General features: G+C 40.5%; 1 protein-coding gene across 6 annotated transcripts in view; it reads right to left on the minus strand.

Annotated features, from left to right (window-relative positions):
- clec16a (C-type lectin domain containing 16A) overlaps window positions 1-21,478 on the minus strand; it is a 63,760-nt gene that overhangs the window by 20,129 nt on the left and 22,153 nt on the right. For all 6 annotated transcript variants that reach the window (XR_014605517.1, XR_014605518.1, XM_084109892.1 and 3 more), the window contains 7 exons: window positions 17,906-18,026; window positions 17,037-17,137; window positions 13,907-14,026; window positions 11,883-11,992; window positions 10,349-10,393; window positions 8,107-8,157; window positions 7,168-7,296 (listed from right to left, as the gene is read on the minus strand). Coding sequence is in view for 4 of the 6 variants with exons in the window: in XM_084109892.1 (XP_083966018.1) it covers window positions 7,168-7,296; window positions 8,107-8,157; window positions 10,349-10,393; window positions 11,883-11,992; window positions 13,907-14,026; window positions 17,037-17,137; window positions 17,906-18,026 (677 nt within the window). In the remaining 2 variants the exon portion in view is untranslated. The remainder of the gene's footprint in view (window positions 1-7,167; window positions 7,297-8,106; window positions 8,158-10,348; window positions 10,394-11,882; window positions 11,993-13,906; window positions 14,027-17,036; window positions 17,138-17,905; window positions 18,027-21,478) is intronic.

Raw genomic sequence — 21,478 nt, forward strand, 5'->3', positions numbered from 1 at the left:
GTGTTTTGATCAAGAGATTCAATACTCTTTCGGAAGATATCAAATAGCGCCCCCTACCGTATAACAGTGAAAACACTGAAAGCCGGAAATTTCCGTCAATAGCTGGGAAGTGTTGTCTCATAAATTACGGAAATTTCCGTCAATGACGGGGAAATGGTTAAAGTAGTGTTTATAAGTGCAGTGCTAATATGTGTACCATAAGTGACACCTACTATCAAAGAGTGAATTTGCATTTTCACTCAGTCCGTCTGCCGTTTTTGATTTGTGCAGGTAGACAGACTGAATGAAAATGCAATTTAAGTAGCATGATTTTACATGTTAAAATCAGACCATTCTTTTTTTGCTTTAATTCTTAAAAATTATCCAATCTAATTTAAATGAAATAAACTGCTCATGCTACATGTGTGTAGCATCATTGTTTGAATCGTGATTAAAATGCAGTGGTTGCCTCTAATTTCTTGTAGAAAAAATGAATAAATCAGCAATCGGAATCATCCTTGCAAAAGCATGATTTGAGTCTTCCTGGAATTTATGTCCTACATGAGCAACAAGAATTCTTTTAAAATATACTTTGAAATATTATGTAAATATAAGATACATCTCAAATATTAAAATATCATCAATGTATCTCAAACAAAGAACACTTCCATATCCAAATTTCAACTGTTTTACTGTGAGATTACCTAGTGTTGTCATGATATCAAAGTTTCAGTACCGATACCTGTGAAATTTTACAACTCTTGGTGCCACTTTCAAAACTCATATAATATTGAACACACTGCATTATGTAGAAAGTTAAATATTAAGGGGAAAAACAACAGTAAAACACGTTCTTCATTTAAAGGGTTAGTTCACCCAAAAATGAAAATTCTGTCAGTAATTACTCACACTCATGTTGTTCCAACCCTTTAAGACTTTCGTTCATCTTCGGAACACAAATTAAAATATTTTTGATGAAATCAATAGGTTACTGTCGTAACCCCGGTTCTCTGAAACATTGAGTGGAGAGATCCACCTATGGGAAGGGCATCCGTACCTGACCTCTGCAGAAGCATCCAACTGCACCAAGTCTGGATAGACAGATGGAAGCGCGCAGCCAATGTCAGGTAAGGCCCCACCCCCTTAACTGAAGGCATATAACGCCTGCAAGCGCTACTGTTCTCCAGTAAGTATATTCGCTTCTCGTGCGGCAAGCGGGGGCAAAGCTGGTGGATCTCTCCACTAGAGAACCGAGGTTATGTTTCGAGATCCAGCTATGGGAGAGACATGGACAGGTCCCCGATTGCCCAATACACTCACAGTGAGGTTCTGTAAGCCAGAGAAGGACGGTCGCCCAAGGGGAGGTGGTGCCTGACACGTCCCATAATCATGAACCTGCAATCCTGATGCACACACATAACTGCTGTACACACGCAGGACATGAAACGTATGTGGCACACACACACGATAATAACCCCAGCAACATACACACACACACATATATATGCATGCTGGGTGACAGGAATGTGCATGGCTTGCCGGCCCATTCACCCCCTGTTCTTGTGAGTCGCAGGGAAGGGCTAACATGACCACACCCCTAAAACAGAATGTGCTAACCTAGATTCTGGTGGACATCCAGCCGGTAGTAACGCACAAAGGTATGAGGAGATGCCTAACTGGCAGCAGAGCAGATGTCCTGCAGTGAAACTCCCTTAAACAAAGTCCAAGAGCCCTTAAGCCCCTCGTGGAATGAGCTCTGATGTGCCCTGGTGGCTGCACTCCCTGTGATTCATATGCCAAAGCTATAGCATCCATAAGCCAATGTGAGAGGCGTTGCTTAGATATGGGACACCCTCTGTGAGGGGGCGCTCATGAAATAGAGCTGGTTGCTCTTCCAGAAAGCACTGGTCCTGACCATATATGTCTGTAAGGCACGGACAGGACACAGAGCATTCAGCCTCTGATCCTCCGTGGAGGAAAAAGGTGGAGGGTGAAAAGCGGACAGCTCTAACACAAGCATTTAGGCATGAAAGCTGGATTAGGCTTAAGGGAAACCTTATCTCCACTAAGAGAGAATTTAGTGCACGAGGAAAAGCATACAGCAGCACTTTGGGCCATGGGTGGGCCAGTGCATCTCGAGGGGAGCGTCCATGTCCTTTAGTGAGAAGAACATAGGACAATGGTAGTTTTCGCGCAAGGCGTTTTCATGCCGCCCTGACGAATGATGTAAGCCACTGCCGTGGTATTGTCGCAGCATACGAGCACATGATGTCCCTGCAGTCGAGGCAGAAAATAATTTAGAGCTTTCCAGATGGTCAAAAGCTCTAAATAATTTATGTATGCTGAACGTAGTTTGCTCGGCCACAAACCGTTCACCGTTCGGCCCTCCTGGGTGGCACCCCAGCCTGTTAAGGACGCATCTGTCGTCACAACTTTCCGCATCATAACCGTCCCTGTGCGTAAAAGTCCACACTCTTCCAGTGGCGCAAAGCCACCGAGCAGGCGCGCGTCACTGTTACAGAGTGGCAAAGATCGCGTATCAGGCTGAAATGTAGCGACAAAACCCATTTCATGAACGTTCTCATTCTCAGGAGTCCCAGGGGCAAAACCTGGATAGATGAAGCCATAAGACCCTGCAGTCTGAGACATGTGCGATACTGCACTTCCGCCCCCTCTCTGAACTGTGACAGACAGTCCATGAGAGAGAGAACGCGCTCTTGAGAGAGACGCACTCGCATGGAGACTGAGTTCAGCTCCAAGCCCAGAAAAATCACAATCTGACTGGGTGTGAGGTTGCTTTTGTTCACATTCACACTGAACCCGATAGATGTGATGTGTGTGAGCACATGGAACCGATCATTCCGTTTTATGGAGCGGGCGAGCGTTAACATTCTGAAATTGTATTTCCTCAAATGTCTGTTTAAACCTTGAACCTTAAAGAGGTTCTCTCTTAGAGATGAATTCATTTGATTCGTTTGTTTTGATGTGTTTGTTGTGTGATGTGTGTGTATTGTGTTGGGGAACAGGGGCAGAAGCCTTTTTTAAGTGGGTGAGGGGAACAAAATGTGTGCGGTGTGGTGACACTGCTTGTGCAGTTTTTCTCACAACAGACGTGGGGGGAGAACACACAACGTCCACTGAACACATGGGCTGGGCAGCCTTTGGAGGGGGGTGGCCAACCCCTCCATGAAAGACTCTCTGTCTTTTGGACAGGGGCTCTGGGGCAGCAGGAGGGCTAGGCAAACGCGCAGGGGGCATCTGGCATGGGGCCACCTTCCTGGGACGTCATAACTTGAAGGCCTCATCCTCCTTGTCGTCGCATCGTTGCTTGCATCAACGGCTCTACCGGAGCGCCTGCAATGCGCCTCTTCTCACTGTCAGGAAGACGCGACAGGTTAAGCCAGAGCGCACGCTCTGTTTTCCCACAACAGAAAACGCCATGGAGTGCCCGCAGGCTTGGAGGCCCTGACGGGCATTACGGAGGATGAGGTCATTAACAGTTAGAACCACCTTCCACAGAGCTGGTGAGGGGGTTATTTTGTCCAACTGTTGCCCTAAATCCTCCAGGCATCTCCGCCTGGTAAGCAGAGAGAAGGGAAGAGATATTAAGGGCCCTGACAGCCAAGGCAGAGGATTTATAAGCGGCCTGGTGCACTGAGGCAGAAAAGCGGTCCATCTTGTTGGGCAAAATCGGCTTCGGGGGAGCGAGCAGCCCTGGGTGGGGTTAAGGTGCCTGGCAATAGAAGGCTCGATGGCGGGGGGATCACTCATGCTGAGAGCCGCCATGTCCTTTACCTCGAGGCCCGCGAGACCATGTTTTAAACCGAGCCAGTTGTTCCTCATGTGCTTTGCGCTCACTTTGCGGACGGGGAAGAGAGATGTTTCCTCGGGCCGGGAGAGGGTCCCAGCAGTTTCCCATCGTAAATGTCCCTTTCCTGGTCGGTGACACTCAGTGGAGCCGGCCACTTAATGTTGAGGAGAGCGGCCCCTCGCTCACACACTTCCAGGAGGATGGACTGGGGTAAGGCCGCGGGGGCGTTAGCCTGGGGAGCGCCAGAGGGCGGGATGGCCTCCTCGCTTTCTGAGACCCCGAGAAGGCCCACGTCGTCCTCGTCGCCGGAACCGGCTGGTTCATCAATGAACGGGAGGTTTCCCGCGAAGACATCATCTTTGGGAATGCAGGATTGGGCTGGTCAGCCCAGTTGAGGGTCGTTGCACCCCGGGAAGCCCCCAGTATCGCATCGTCGTCACCGTGTCCCCCATCCGAGTCAGAGAGGCCGAGCTCAACGCATTTTGTTGCGGCAACTTTCAAACGGCGCAACAGGAGTTTCTTTGACAGCATAAGGCAATGGCTACAATACTCCAAGTTCTCCAAAGCCTCTTCTGTGTGCTTGTGGCCCAAGCAGAACGGGTGAAGGTCTTTCGCGGCGATCAGCGCACCACACGCGGCCGGGCAGGCCCGTGATAGGCTGTCTCCGGGAGAAGCGGCAGATTTGGAAAGCGACATACCATGAAAAAATGGAGAGAAATCCGTGGCGGGCTGCCGTGGAAAAGGGGAGCAGGTGAAAAAAGTGTGGGTGTCTCAGGATGCAAACACAGCTAAACTGGCTGAATAAAAGACTGTCATGTCCGGCGGTGGCTGATCTGGGGATATGTCCTCCTGAAGACACGCAAGTGAGCAGTGTAAATCCAACTGAACTATGTAAGTGCAGAGATTGCGAGAATCGAGTATCAACAGGAGAACAGCAGCGCTTGCAGGCGTTATATGCCCTCAGTTAAGGGGGTGGGGCCTTACCTGGCATTGGCTGCGCGCTTCTGTCTGTCTAGCCAGACTTGGTGCAATTGGATGCTTCTGCAGAGGTCAGGTACGGATGCCCTTCCCATAGGTGGATCTCAAACATGAGATGATGAAAGAGAACTGAGAGCTGGCTCACTCCTTCATAGGCTTCCACATAATCGTTATCTGCCATCCCAGAAAAGTTAGTAAAGACATCGTTAAAATAGTCCAAGTGACTACAGTGGCTCAATCTTAAGTTTATCAAGCGACGAGAATACTTTTTGTGCGCAAAAATAAATAAATAACGACTTTATTCAACTATTCATTTTCTTCTGTGTGGGCCTCTGAGTGAGTTCACGTAGTGTAACAGCGCAGCGCTTCTGGATTGTACGTCTGAACATAGGCTCACTATTGGCCAGCATCACACACATCACACACATGACCAGCGTCGGCCAATAGTGAGCCTATGTTCTAGGGCTGGGCGATAAATCGATTTTATCTATTAACTCGATTGTGTAGTTTACGTTGACTTGTTTGAATGAAAATCGTTTTTCTCTTTAACATCCACCGACGCTCCCCTCTGGGCTCCCGTAGTTCCGAACGCTCTCACGCCACACATCCATTTTCTCACGCAGAGAAAAATCGCGAAGCAAAGAGGACACTGTCACTGACACCGACAGACAAGAAAGAGAAGGTTACTACTGATATGAAACAAATTCTCAGCTCTCAGATTCTGTCAATTTAATTATGAAATTCAAACAATAAACACCGTTTTGGCGCTTGTAAATGTGACGTGACAAATCTCTGACGGCACGTGAACTGATCATCTGTTACTCTAGTTAATAATAAATAAATAAACACAAATGATCAATAGGTAATTTGAAAGATACAGTTCAACTTACCGAAATGTAATAAAATCGATCGATCAGTGTTTTTCAACCGCGGAAAGAGGTCCATAAAACAGCTGGAGAACAATGTCACGTAACGTTATATTTACCTCAGGAAAGCCAATTTTGATCATAGCACGTTAGTTGGACTTTTTTGTTGGAAAAATTGCAATAGAGAGGAGTATTTAGCTAAATATGATAACTATATTACATATTTATTATATTTTTACCTATATCATTAAAATATTATAACGTTGTTATAAAAAACGCATTATATTTCATTTGAGATGTTATTTTTAACTTTTAATAATAATACCAGCTGACAGGGTTTACAGCATAAGGTGAGATTTTTCTTTTTTTTCTTCTTTTTTATCATCTGTACCTAATATTTATCCAAAGGAATCGATATTGAATCAAGATCAGAACAAAATCACAAGAATTGAAATTGTTTAATTTGTGTCAATCAATAATAAAAACATTAGCTTACCAGTCAGTGTACCATGTAAACATTGTGTTGTCACCAAACTTAATACAATTCTGTTTAGTTACCAAATGTTTTGATAAAAAAATAAATAAACTTTGTACATCCCCCCAATCCCAATCCACCCATTTTAGGCTATGTTACGTTATGTTATGTTTCATTTTCACTGTTTACAAAGGCAGGGCCTGCCATCTTGTCTTTTTGGCTTGTTGTTTCTGATTGCACTTTAACCCCAAGGGGGAAATCCCAGAAGGGAAAATCAAAACAAAATAAAGTTAAAACTTGTTTTGAACAAATTCTGACATCTGCAGATTGATTTTAAGTAAAAAAAAAAGAAAAAAAAAAAAGATTTAAATCGTAAATCGAATTTTTTTTGAGAAAAAAAACAGGAATTTTTTTTAGGCCATATTGCCCAGCTCTACTACGTTCTGACGTACAACCCAGAAGCGCTGCGCTGTTACACTACGTGAACTCATTCAGAGGCCCACACAGAAGAAAATGAATAGTTGAATAAAGTCTTTTTTTTTTTCTTTTTTTTTTTGTGCACAAAAAGTATTCTCGTCACTTGATTAACTTAAGGTTGAGCCACTGTAGTAACTTGGACTATTTTAACAATGTCTTTACTAACTTTTCTGGGATGGCAGATATCGATTACATAGAAGCCTATGAAGGAGTGAGCCAGCTCTCAGATTTCATCAAACATATCTTCATTTGTGTTCCGAAGATGAACGAAAGTCTTGTTTTGACCAATCATGTGCACAGCTGCATCACCAAACACACATAATATGAATGTTGATCCTGCAGAAGGCCTGGTATTGTTATATTTCTAAAACACATGAAATCAATTTCCAAAATGCTTTGGAATGTTTCCCAGGAGACAAATTGTGCAAACACTGGCAAAGAAACGCATGCATTCATGGATCGTGAGAAAAGGTTCAGGGAGTTTCTAGATAAAGCCAAAATATTTGACAAAAGGCCACGAGACCCACCCATTTAATTTAATCTCAGACATTTCAGCATGAGTATATATGTTCATTACTGACCCTGCGTGTCCTCTCGACATCTCCACAGGGCAATCGCTTCACAAAGTCAATGCCGGTAAGGGGGGTGCCAGTGGGAGGAAGTAAAATGGAGGCATCCATCATAAGATACTCCACGTTTAGGGGCTTATTCTACATACAGATGACACATAAACAAAGAACAAGAGCAAAAACATGAATCACTCAATGGGCTAGTTGATGCTAGACCAACAAACAAACAAATTCAAGTGTTTTTTGAGTTTTGCTGGACGAACACCCTGTTGGGGGGGGGGTTTGTTGGTTCAGTGTGAACATGACAGTTATTTTTCAAAACATTTAAAACCAACTTCCATTGCAAACCTTTTTTCTATGAAACACAAAAGGCAAATTTTTAAAGAATATACTGGCTACTATTTTCAATATGACAGTGAATGATGACTATAATGTCAAGCTATAAAATTTAAATACAAATATCATAAAAGTTGACCATATGACTTAAATCCATACCATTTCATGGTCCATATGATCTCAATACATAATATAGAGGACATCATATGGAGGAATTTTATGGCATGTTTGTGGGGCTTTTACAGTAAAAGATCCACTCTACATAATTTTAACTGCAGGAAAATGAGCAACCAACCAATAATTCTTTTATTCTTTTGTGTTCCATGGAAGGAAAAATGAGTAAATTACAATATTTTCATTTCAGGTGAGCTAATTCTTTTTTTAAACAAATTTTCTTAAAGGAACCAGGAAAAAACTGGAAAAAAAATGTTTTGTAAGAGGAAGCAGTATAAACGTCGGATGTAGTAGCCACTCCTTATCCAGTAAATGTCAAATAGATAAAGGTTTCCTCTCACATCAGAAGCAGGATGTGTTGCTGTATCATCAGGTTATGACAGACAGTAAGAGTGAAGCTGTAAATAAGAAAAAGTGTATGCGTTTAGTAAGGCTGCTTACCATCATGCTCCTGTACTCATCCTCAAACATGTCCAGGAAGATCTCCTCCCCCTGCAGGAAGAGGAACATTAGTGGGAAAAATTGTCATAATAGAAATCAATACTACCTTTCAAATGATTGGGGTCAGTAATATTTTTTCTAAATAAATTTATACTTGTGAAATTTGTGAGCTTGTAAGCTTGTAACAAAACTTTAAAAACAAGACATTACCTGACTTCCTAGGTTGCCTATGAAGGCCTGTAAACTGTTTTTTATATGAAGAAATCCAAAGGATCTGACTTATACAGTGTTCAGGATAATGCCGAAAGAGCTACTCTGTACTGTAATGTCAATGTGTCATGCAAAGAAAAGGGATTAATTCAAACTGTAGTCTCACATAGCCAGATCTATATAGTCTATAGTCTCAAACATAATTTATATTCAAACTGTCATAACAGTGTAATTTTAATGACCTCATCTGTCAACATGATGCCAGTGAATTGCAGAGCTTGTGCAAACATATCGACATCACTATGATCAGATGCTTTCTTAACCGCTGTTTTCTCACCGCTGTTATTTTTGTTGTTGTTATTGAGGAAAGTGCGCAGCACATATTTATATTCATCTAAACATCGCTCTCAGCAGTGTGGATGGCGCCTGGATGTTCGTTAACAGTATATCACTGCAAAGGCATTTCCAACTTTTTACTTCTAAGGAAAGAATTAACTTCGCCGTGAGTATATCAGGGCATGACTCATTGCGTTTGCACAAGTGTGAGCGAGAGCAATAAGCTCCTGGCTGTAGTTCACTTAACAGCCACCAGTGTCGCTAATAACAAGGGTTTCTGAATTCTACTTATAGCCCCTTTAATATACTGCAATAGAAAATTATAATTATATTTTAAAATATTATTGTTTTTACTGTATTTGTGTTCAAATAAATACAGCCTTGGTGAGCATATAAGAGAGTTCTTGCAAAACATCAAAAAAATAATCTTACTAACCCCAAATATTTGAACAGTAGTGTATATTAATAAATAAATAAATAAATAAATCCCACTGTCACTCATGGAATGGGAAATATAAACATTACTTGCAAGTTAAAATACAAATGAAACTCTTAAGTAACATTAACCCTCATCCTTGACCATTTTAACTTGCATTAACAAATGTTTCTTATTCTAGGATGACTATAGTATTATATCAAATTCATTAAAAGAAAATGAATGATTTAATGTTATTATTAGACTTGTTTTACCATCTGATCTGGTACTATCAAGAGATCTATTGTAAACATGAATCAGTGTGAATGTTCAGTTCCATGAAAAGGGTAGGGGAGGGACTACAGGAAATACAGATACAAACTTAAAAAGATAATGAGCACGAGTTAAATTATTCAGAACAGCCAGACTCTTTTACATAAACAGTACAAGTCATTTATGGCCACTGCATAATTTTCATGCTTTCACTTCTGTTATTTTATAGTTTTGACCTCACTATTATGCTCCTACTGTACATGTCTGGCAGGTTTCTTGGAAGAGCTGGAACACACTGATCCATTATGAGCACACGCTAGAAACACAGATGAGATACTAAAACAAAGGCCCTCATGGGACTCTCCATAATCCCAGAACAGAACATCCAGTACTGTGATTATTTATATACAGTCCTCACCTATATTACACATTTTGGATGATGACGGTTGGAATGTGCAGTCTGCATAATGCATTCTGAAAGAGATCTTTCTTTGAAATGTGAAAGCAAAACTGTCTGCTGTTCCCATGTATGTTAAACCATTTCACGCCATACCACTCAAATTTCATGAGTGAAAATGACTTGGGGGGGGGGGGGGGGGGGGGGGGAATAAAAAGGTGGGGGGAAAAAGTTCAGAATGCAGTATTAGTTGGACAAAACAAAAGTTGAACTTACTAGTGTACTTTGTAATCTTGCAAGAATCCAAGTACTCTATTCTGTTTAATAATATCTCACTTTCACAGAAATGTCTCAATATGAATAAGCCACCAAGAGAACTGACATGTTTCAACAGGAAGCTGTTGGGATTTTCCTAAATATCAAAACAGCAAAGTCTTTAGGATGAGCTGTCTGAGCTTAATTCTTCCTCAGACTTTGAAGGAAATCAACAGCGAGTGGGGTGACTAAGGGATAATTACGAGAATTATTAGCATGAAGGTCTGTTGCCTATCTGGGTTCCAGTAAGTAAGTGACTTTTATTAGATCTGAAATAAAATACAAGAGCATCTTGCCTTATAAAATCGCCTCAGAAGGTGAAGACTCTCTTCTCGGGCACCCTAAAAAAAGAAAACATCATCATAGTAATGGTATGATTGAGTTACACAATATAAACAAGTAAAATATCCTACTTCCTGTAAATCTGTCTGCTATCAAAATAAGAATGAAAGAAACTGTTACGCAAGGTAAAAAAAAAAATACTGTGAAAAACCTAAGTGTGCTAAGTATGTGTTAAGAAACAACCAATAAATTGGAAATATGTTGCAATCCGTCTTGAATAATTTTGTTTGCAGAGGTTGATAAGCAAATTAGCATGACATCATTTTTAATTTGCCTATGAATTTCAATATATCTTTTTCATTTATCGTGAAAGATACATGCACGTTTTCACGTTTTCACAATGACAAAGCAGGCCATAGGGAATATTTGTAACCATTACTGAAACAGTCTCCACAATGCCATGTTGTCGTGCATTTGGCAATAAAACCAACCAATGTGATTAAGAATGATAAATAAGTTTGATGTGTTTTTTTTAATGTGTCATATACGCAGACATAATTTACCCGTTTTATACCTCTAGGCTCAAATCTCTGTAAGGGAAGATCCATGAACTAACTGTTGTGTTTATAATAATAATAATAATAAATAATAATTAATAATAACAATAGGGTTTCAGCACTACGCGCTTGAATCCCTAATAATTCGTTACATTTATATAGTGCTTTTCTGGGTACTCAAAGTGCTTTACATAAAAGGGGGGAATCTCCTCAACCACTACAAATGTGCAGCATCCACCTGGATGATGTGACGGCAGCCATATTGTGCCAGAACGCCCACCACACACCAGCTTATTGGTGGAGAGAAGAGAGAGTGATGAAGCCAGTCAGTGTATATATATATATATATATATATATATATATATGAGGATGATTAGGAGGCCATGATGGACAGAGGCCAATGGGCAAATTTGGCCAGGATGTCGGGGTTAAACCCCTACTCTTTTTCGAAGGACATCCTGGGATTTTTAATGACCACAGAGAGTCAGGACCTCGGTTTAACGTCCCATCCGAAGGACGGTGCTTTTTGACAGTATAGTGTCCCCATCACTATACTGGGGCGTTAGGCCCTGCTGGCCTCTCTAACACCACCTCCGGCAGCAATAGTTTTCCCAGGAGGTCTCCCATCCAGGTACTAACCAGCCACAACCCTGCTTAGCTTCAGTGGGCAACCAGTCTTGGCCTACAGGGTGATATGGCTGCTGCTGTTAATGGATCATCAATATCCATTTAGAATAAAGTAAAAAGAAGAGAAGAAATTGTTGAAGCCCGAGATACCAACTATATAGAACTTTTACATGCCATGGAAGATTTTTATAATATGTCTCTTTTTTTCTACAGCTAAATAAATAAGTGGAATGAAATCATATAAATTATATAAATATATGAACTGATACAAAATGAATTATTCATATTCTTTTACACTGATAATAAATTAGATTCTTTGATCATTACTTGAAAAGTAAGAGATGTTCTGTGTTAAGACGCCTACCTCTAAACAGGCCAAATGGATGTCCTTTATAATGCATTGAGAACCAGACAGCACAGACTGTTTTAAAAGCAGACAGCTTAACTCCAGGGTGGCAAGACGCACCTTCCCATCTGAAACACACAGACACACACAGACACACAGACACACACACACAGTTGTAATAAAGCAAAACAAAACCCATTAGGTGCAACTGTTCTAAATTTACAACTGAATTAAAGTGGCATTACTACAGCAGACCAAACATGTGGGATTTCGTATTACGCAAATAACTTCTGACCATCTCTAGCAAACGTGTCTTAAAAAAGGAAGAGTGGGGCATTAGGATATCTCAGATGTGATGTGTGTAACCACGGCAACAGTCAAACAACCATGTTGGCAAACAAACGCACCAAAAATGAAAGAGAAAATCTAAAGTTTAACTTCTTGTCATGCTAGTGTCACAATGGACACTGGATGGAAATGTCAAAAGCACAAAGAGCATGAATCATACAATATGAGGACAACAGCTCATCATGCATATATAGCGGACTCAATCAGTTCTACGATTTAATCCTAAGTATTGTAGAGTATCAATGATGGGCTTTCAGAAAACTCAATTTAACATCATGCAAGCAAATGTAATGTGAATGTGAAGCAAGTCAACTTTCAAATGTCACAACAATTACAGGAGCCCCTGAAAGGAGAAACTGGCTACAATTCCTCTTCACAAAGGTGAAAAAGATCAACGGTTAGAGGAAATTGGTTGCAGTTTGTGTTACTCAAGGTTGTGGTCAAGTGTATGGAGCTAAAGAAATGTGCATCGGGCGAAAGGGCATTCAAATAACAACTGAAACTTCACTAAGCTCTGGCCCTCTTGCTCACACTGACGGTTGCTGAAGCTTTTCAGAACATCCCATAGGAATAAACTGGAGATTTCTGTAAACCGTGCGATGTAAAATGTGCTCATAAAGTGGTAAAATTGAAGGGATGTTATCCTGACATGGTCTGGAATGAACTCTGCATTGTTATCTATTGTTAAAAATTATTGGTTAATATTATTTTCCGTCCGTTGCCTTGGTTACGTCATCAGAAAATTCATTTCAGAGCACTATTGTTATTGTTAAAACTACTTAAAAAAAATCCATTAATTGAAATAAACCTGAAATGAAATAAAAAAAATAGATTAATAGATTATAGATTAAAACCTAACATTGAACTAAAAATAAGAAATGTTGCTTTGGCAACTAACTAAAATAAAAAAGTAACTAAAATGTAAGTTACTAAAATGACTTTGTAACTAAAACTGAAAAATTCAAGTTAAATACATACATTAAAATAAAATTAAAAACAAAAAGTGAAAATATTTAAATAAAAGCTAATTCAAAATATGAATAAATACCATAATAGTACAGTTGATTAGAAAAAGAAACTGCCTATAATAACTTGTTGAAACACGTACATTAATACAAGATACAGTCTCAAAAGAGAAAGTCCATTTTGATTTCATGTAGTCTTTAACCACTTTAGTTTGGACAACAAACATGTTTGACGCATTAAAACCACAGCTGATATTTACTAAAGACACACAGAAGAAGTTCTGCTTAAGCTGTTTGTACATTGAAATATCAGTAAAGGTCAGCAATGAATAAACAGTGAATGCTTTGATCTGCACAGTCAAGTTCAGGCACAACGATGGAATCTGCAGAGTGTAATATTTAATGAGCATGTTCAAGCAAGTGAAGGATAATATTTGGAGTCAGGTAAATAAAGCGCAGTAGAGTGAGAGCATGCAGGTGAGACGTGGAGGATGTGAGTGAGTGAGTGTGTGTGTGTGTGTGTGTGTGTGCGCGTGCGTTTGTGTGTGTGTCTGTGTGTGTGTGTGTGTTTGTGCGTGTGTGTGTTTGTGTGTGTGTGTGCGTGCGTGCGTGTGTGTGTGTGTCTGTGTGTGTGTGTGCGTGCGTGTGTGTGTGCGTGTCTGTGTGCGTGTGTGCGTGCGTTTGTGTGTGCGTGTGTGTGTGTGTGTGTGTGTGTGTGTCTCCACGTACCTGGCTGAGCAGCCTGGTTCATGATTCGGATAACTCTCTCCACCAGCACCTGACTGTAAGAGCTCCTGTCTTGATTTGGCACAGGTAGCTGGATCCTCTCTAAGAGCTCTGGGTTTATACCTGCACGTACACACATGCACACACATAAACAAAAAAGATGCAAAGATCAGAATGTTGGAGCATGATGTTGATGAATGTATATACGGATGTATTTACATTATTTTAACATATAAATCTGAATTTTCACATGATCCTTCAAAAATCATTTTAATATGCTAATTTGGTGCTCAAGAAACACTTCTCATTATTACCAATATCTAGGGTTGTTACCATATATATTGTTAACCTGGCATAAAATGCCTATTTTTAAAGATATTTTGCTATATTGTGTATCGCGCCATGTGAATATATAGTACCGTACTATTAACACTTCAAAGTGATTAAATGCATGAATGAGAATATAAAGAGCGGGACGTGCTTGATGTTAAAAAGAATTCGCTTTCGAGTTTGGTCTCTCGACATTGTGTCGACAGCTGACGCTTTGGAGAAATTCCCTCTTTGAAAATGCTGAAGCCTGATTGAATCACGCTATTGCACCTGCAATAGTCAATGGCGCTCAAGCGAGGGAAGGCCCGACGCTATATAAGCCTGCACTGAGCGGTACTGACTTCAAAATCATGTTTGTGGCACAGCAAAGTGTTGTGAATCATCTCTAAAACTGACACTTAAGATCCGATCTCGTATTCGTATACTGTGATATAAGCAGTGCTGTCTGCGCTTTGCTGTCATTCACCCACGGTGTTCAACTACGCCCGGTAGCTCAGCGGTGAAGACTGTCCGCTCTCTGTTTCTCAAATCCCTCTGCTGGTTAAGGGCAACGGGAACAGTAATTGTCTTTGTGTTCCGACCATCCCGCTGTGCAGTGCATTAGGTCAAGATATATCTATGCATATATACACATGTAGACCTATATCTATATGTATACACAAAGCGCTTCAGAATCGGAGTTCTTCCTCCTCCTCCTCCAATTTCTTAAAGCTAAGAATCACTCTTACTCTCCCAGGCTCGCTGCCTTCAAGCGGCAAGTTGCCTTGTTTTAAGCACAAAGTGCTTTGGCCTCAGTCACGTTATACGAAAGCATAGTAAGTTACTGTCCGGGCTCTGACCAAGGGACTGGGTTATGTCAGCGGACCTGAAATATGTCTACTTTTAATAGGCATTTGCTTATGTCAATCACCTTGTCTATCATGCAAGAGTGCTCTTGTCGCCATCATATTCACAATAGCCTGGCCGAATGTCCTGGCAATAAGAATTTCGAATGGCACAAGAAGGCTAATATACTCTGGTCCCTCTATGTGACTAACTTGTGCTGAGCACTATTGTCAGTTTTATTAAAAAAAACTGTATGATGAGGCTTACGCCTAGATGTGGATATTTCAGTGCTCTCAACACCGCTCAGAGCTCAGGTTTCAACGCTTCAAGTGTTTGATTCTCCCGGCATGATCTCTGACGAAAGACCTGAAAGCATTCGCTGTGCCCTGTTTGTGCGCCGCATGCTTATGTGGATAGAAACCAGTCATTTTCACCTTTCAGAGCAACTGTTCACCTGCTTCGGGGAACCAAGAAAGGCTATCCGGTGCAAAGCAGACGCTTTCGCACTGGATAGTAGAGGCTATCCGTCTGGCTTATGCTACCCAGAGGGCGGACTGCTCTATAGGGTTCATGCCCACTCCACTAGGGGTTTGGCTGGGCTTGGTCTTAGATATGTCTATTACAGGACATTTGCCTAGAAATAGGATGGTCTTTGCTAGATTCTATAACCTTGAAATCCCTTCTTTTGCACCGCATGTGCTGTCTTGTGTAATGGGAGAGGGGTGAGCTGTCATTGGAAGGCTGAAGGACCTTGTGGCAACACGCCTCCTCAGTGTTTTTATTTATTTTGAACAAATATATTACAACCTGCAGCGTTCTGCGTTGGTATTTTCATGGTAATCATATAGGGGCTCCAGCTAGCAGCTGCCTGCCTCATTGAGTGTGTGAGATTGTTATTTATATTATTGTTATTATTAACAAAAGAAAAAATACTTTACTCTTGACTGAATTACTTTTTTTTAGCTTTCATAAGAATACATTTATATTTAATTCATGCAGTGAAGACTATGCAATATTTTATTTTTTTACATTTGATTACATTTCTGTACTAATTCTAATTAAATGTTAAATAAACCTATTGTACCTTAAAAACTTAATGTTTAATTTCATATTTTTGTTACGGTATATTGTATTTGTCCTATTGTTTGTAAAAAAATCTTATTTTTAATAACAGAATTGAGATAAAATGACACAAAACAACTATATTTTGATAACATTGGTCATAAGTTGGTCATATAGCCCACCCCTACCAACATCCAAAACAGAATTATATCACTTTTGATCAATTGAATGTTCTTACAGAATAAGAGTATTCATTTATTTATTTTTTTAAATCTATATATGAATAATACTTAAAAATACTTATATTTTATATAGTCTCCTTTACATCTCTTCCCATAATTATCAATTTATTTGCATGCTTTGCTTAAAGGGGGTCGCACACCGGATGAGAAGCGCAGCGTCTAGGACAACTCGAGGTATCGCACACCGGACGGGCACTTTCTCAGTTTATGGCAAGCAATATTGTTATGTTTAAGGACATTATGAAATTAAGATAATGTCTATATTATGTTATGATTGTACGTTGTTGATTCTGCAGTCTGAACACTTTACCTCAGAGCGTCCGTTAACTGAATTAATCGAGAATCTCACCTGAAAATCCAATAACATCAGCAATTTTCATTCAAGCAGCTGAATTCTGTAAATGAATGTAAAAATAAATGTATATTGCAGCACAGGGTAAAGTTAATTTAATAAGTAAATTTAATCTAAAACTATGTAAACGGCGCGGCAGGATTTTGAACAAGGTCTTGAGCCATTGCTGGGCGCCGCGGACAGACGCCGAATGGCGCCGCCGGTGTGTGTAAACTCATAGAGAATAATGTGTTTGAATTTTAAAGACTCGCCCGGTGTGCAACTTCTCGTCCGGTGTGCCACCCCCTTGAGACTGTTATTGCTGAAGAGACAAATCATATACCTTTACTGTGAGACACGGCATACAGGAGACAAAGCACAAACAGAGCCTGGTAATCCTCTGAGTCACAGTCCAGTGCATTATAGAACATGTCCAGGAAGGGCCTAGAACAACAACCAAGATAACAGCTATTCTTTCATTGTTTGTGCTTGAAATCATGCAGAAGTTTGCACAACAGAACAATGTGTAAAATATGCAATGCACACACAGTTTATAAAGACTGTTTTGTGTGTTGCAAATGTGAAAGGAATTTAACTAGGCAAGCTATTGTCTATAAATCATGTCAAAATTAGTCTGGCTTTAAGGAGCACTCCTCCCCTCTAGCTAAAAATAGTCTTCAGAGATGTAAACTCTTCTTTTTAAGTACCAAATCAAGTTCATGCAGAGTATTCCTAAGAATATTGCTTTTCCACAGGCATGTCATGTACCTCTTTTATCTTTTGGTTTAGATAAAACACAAACATCGCATTTGAAAGGCTCGTGAGCAGTCTGAACTTGTCCTGGGCTCTTTTTCCTTGGAGCACGCTAATCTAAACAGGGAAGCTTTGCTGCACTTCAATGGAACTGAGCATAAGCCAATTGCAGGGTCATCAGTTCAATGTTAATACCCGCTAAAACTGATGACACTGATAAAGTACTATTTTGGACCACAATGCAGTTTTAATGGATAAACTGAACTGTTGTTTCTCAAGTTTCTCTTCAATTAAATGTTAGAGCAGCATAGATCCACTGACCCTAAATGAAAAATGAAAATTGCCACTAGAGGTTTGCTTAATCTGACAAAAGAAATTTTGAGGATGCTCTTAAAAGTTGTTCATAAATGTGTTTTCCAAGCCTAAAAAAGCTAATAAAAAAGGTGGGTGGTTGTGTACCTGCTCTTCTGGCCTTCGGATCGTGCTGCCGCAGCACTTTTCTCTTCGTCTGTAATGTTTTGTTCTGTCAACGTGGACACATCAGAGACCCTACATTTTTCCATCACCACCATCTCAATTTCTGCAAAACACAAACACAACACAGACTATAACAGCACAGCTGGATTTTGGCATTGTACATGTGAGATGCCAGCCATGGAAGTTCCCCGCACCAAACTGATCTGAGCTGTCTAAAGTTACACGAATGGATTTCCCTTGAAATTATTTCATGTCTGCAGACATTTTTTTCAAAAAGGGAAACCACTTGGTGGTATTTAATAATTTCTAAAACTAAATCTAACAGCCCAAGTCACAAGGGAAATGTTTTCTATAGCTACATGTAATGATCGCTGTGATTATTAACAGTATGCATGCATTTATGTACGAAGTAGAGGTCTGCGCTGGACTGTTATGAACTGGTACTACCAACAAAATATTAGTGCATTCCTGGAACTGGGCGTCGTTACACTACATCCTTATGCATCGCTTTCTGTCAGGACTTTTACGTGCGATTTTCAACTCAGTGAAGTGACGTCGGTGTCCGGGTTAGCAGCGTCAGGCAAGTGTTATTTAAATAAACTCCTGATGTACTTACAAACTTTTCAATGCCTCGTTTTATGAGTACAGAACCTATTTGTACTACTGTAAAATTTGGTACCATTCTGGGCATTATTAGTGGGGTAATTTACGAGATACAATTTTGGAGCCAAAACTTTAAAAATGTTCAACCAAGTATTATTATTATTATTATTATTATTATTATTATTAATTTACGAGATACAATTTTGGAGCCAAAACTTTAAAAATGTTCAACCAAGGGAAAAAAGGCTTCTGGGGGGTGTTTGGCTCGATGTCATGGTGTAAAGGACCTTAGGTTAATTTTACTCCGAACCATCCCTTTAACATTATCGCTACTGTTTAATAGTAGCCTATGCTATTCACCGTCTCTTTCAGGGCCATCCTTTGTAGTAAATGCTAATATATTACTGTGTCATGCGCGCTGAAGTTAGCCTGTAACTATGTGATGTTTAAAGGGTAACTAAACCCTAAACCAACTTTTTTAGTTCATGATCTGTAAGACTGGGGCTTTATTAGTGCGGTTCATTTATTCGAGTAACTTTTTTGCCATTTGGGTATAAAGTGTTTTAATTGTACAATATATGGTGTAAAAACGTCTGAGTGCTGCCCTCTTCAGGTTGAACGGTGGCTACAGCAGTTGAATTTTCCTATTGGATGTTGCGGTACTACGTGACGTAAGCAGGTTCCAGCTCACCACGCCCTTGGTACGAGCTACCACGCCCTTGGCAGTATAAAAACATCTTGTTTCGTCAAAACCACTGTAGCTAGTCCATACCTGTCAAGTTTTTGATTTGAAAATAAGGGAAATTTTCCGGCGCCCACCGCGAGCAGTCCCACCACCCCAACCAAGCTCCAGTATCCCTTACATTTTAAGACGGGTGTACAAGAAATCTAATTGACATGCTGTGAACATTCATTATAGCCTAAATTAAAACACAAAAGGGTATATATGAAGAGCATTTATTTAAAGGCTTATTTGCATATTTTCTGTTCATTTAACATTGCTTGTCTTTACATTTACATTTTAGTTTCATTCCACACATTCTTTTCATTTCATATTGCTTTTCTTTTACACTACAGTTTTTCTTTTCATTTCACATAACTTTTCTTTACTCTTTTAGTTAGTTATTGTACAAATTTGTTGCAGACTTTGCCTTCGCGGTATTTACATGAGGGTTTTGGTTTTTTGTCAGGAGTGCCTTCCATCTCTGTCGTAGCATCCATCATCCGTCTCTGTTTTGTTGGGGTTTTTTTTTCCCGTGTTGTCACTCATCATCTGACCTCACACACTAACCTCGCGACAACTGCCACCTACAGTACCTGTAGTAGGCTACTGCAGGTGGCAGTTATCGAGGCTAGTGACAGAGCTCAGATTGGGAATGTTTTTTTTTTTTTTACTCCGCCCGGGCATTATTATTTTTTAATAACGCAGGTTAAAATACGGGAGATTTACGGAAAAATACTAATACGGGAGGACGGCGGGAAAGAAGGGTAAAATACGGGACTTTCCCGGCCAAAACGGGATACTTGACAGGTATGAGCTAGTCAGGAGTTGGAATTGCGAGTATTGAAAACGATCAGGATAGCGTATTTTAGCATCTATTTAGCATAGCATTTATATAGTTATTTAGATTATTTCATGTAGCCTAGGTAGTTAATTAGCATAGTTGTTAGTGTAGTATTGTTAGAAGCATAGTATTGCATCAATTAGGATAGCTTCAAGTTAGCGTAGATTTACAGTGAGGAAAATAAGTATTTGAACACCCTGCTATTTTGCAAGTTCTCCCACTTAGAAATCATGGAGGGGTCTGAAATTGTCATCGTAGGTGCATGTCCACTGTGAGAGACATAATCTAAAAAAAAAAAATCCAGAAATCACAATGTATGATTTTTTAACTATTTATTTGTATGATACAGCTGCAAATAAGTATTTGAACACCTGAGAAAATCAATGTTAATATTTGGTACAGTAGCCTTTGTTTGCAATTACAGAGGTCAAACGTTTCCTGTAGTTTTTCACCAGGTTTGCACACACTGCAGGAGGGATTTTGGCCCATTCCTCCACACAGATCTTCTCTAGATCAGTCAGGTTTCTGGGCTGTCGCTGAGAAACACGGAGTTTGAGCTCCCTCCAAAGATTCTCTATTGGGTTTAGGTCTGGAGACTGGCTAGGCCACGCCAGAACCTTGATATGCTTCTTACAGAGCCACTCCTTGGTTATCCTGGCTGTGTGCTTCGGGTCATTGTCATGTTGGAAGACCCAGCCTCGACCCATCTTCAATGCTCTAACTGAGGGAAGGAGGTTGTTCCCCAAAATCTTGCAATACATGGCCCCGGTCATCCTCTCCTTAATACAGTGCAGTCGCCCTGTCCCATGTGCAGAAAAACACCCCCAAAGCATGATGCTACCACCCCCATGCTTCACAGTAGGGATGGTGTTCTTGGGATGGTACTCATCATTCTTCTTCCTCCAAACACGTTTAGTGGAATTATGACCAAAAAGTTGTTGTTGCTATTTTGGTCTCATCTGACCACATGACTTTCTCCCATGACTCCTCTGGATCATCCAAATGGTCATTGGCAAACTTAAGACGGGCCTTGACATGTGCTGGTTTAAGCAGGGGAACCTTCCGTGCCATGCATGACTTCAAACCATGACGTCTTAGTGTATTACCAACAGTAACCTTGGAAACGGTGGTCCCAGCTCTTTTCAGGTCATTGACCAGCTCCTCCCGTGTAGTTCTGGGCTGATTTCTCACCTTTCTTAGGATCATTGAGACCCCACGAGCTTCTTCCATTTTCTAATGATTGCTCCAACAGTGGACTTTTTTCACCAAGCTGCTTGGCAATTTCCCCGTAGCCCTTTCCAGCCTTGTGGAGGTGTACAATTTTGTCTTTGGACAGCTCTTTGGTCTTGGCCATGTTAGTAGTTGGATTCTTACTGATTGTATGGGG

The sequence above is a fragment of the Abramis brama genome, assembly GCF_963993115.1.
Source record: "Abramis brama genome assembly, chromosome: 1".
Classification (NCBI taxonomy): domain Eukaryota; kingdom Metazoa; phylum Chordata; class Actinopteri; order Cypriniformes; family Leuciscidae; genus Abramis; species Abramis brama.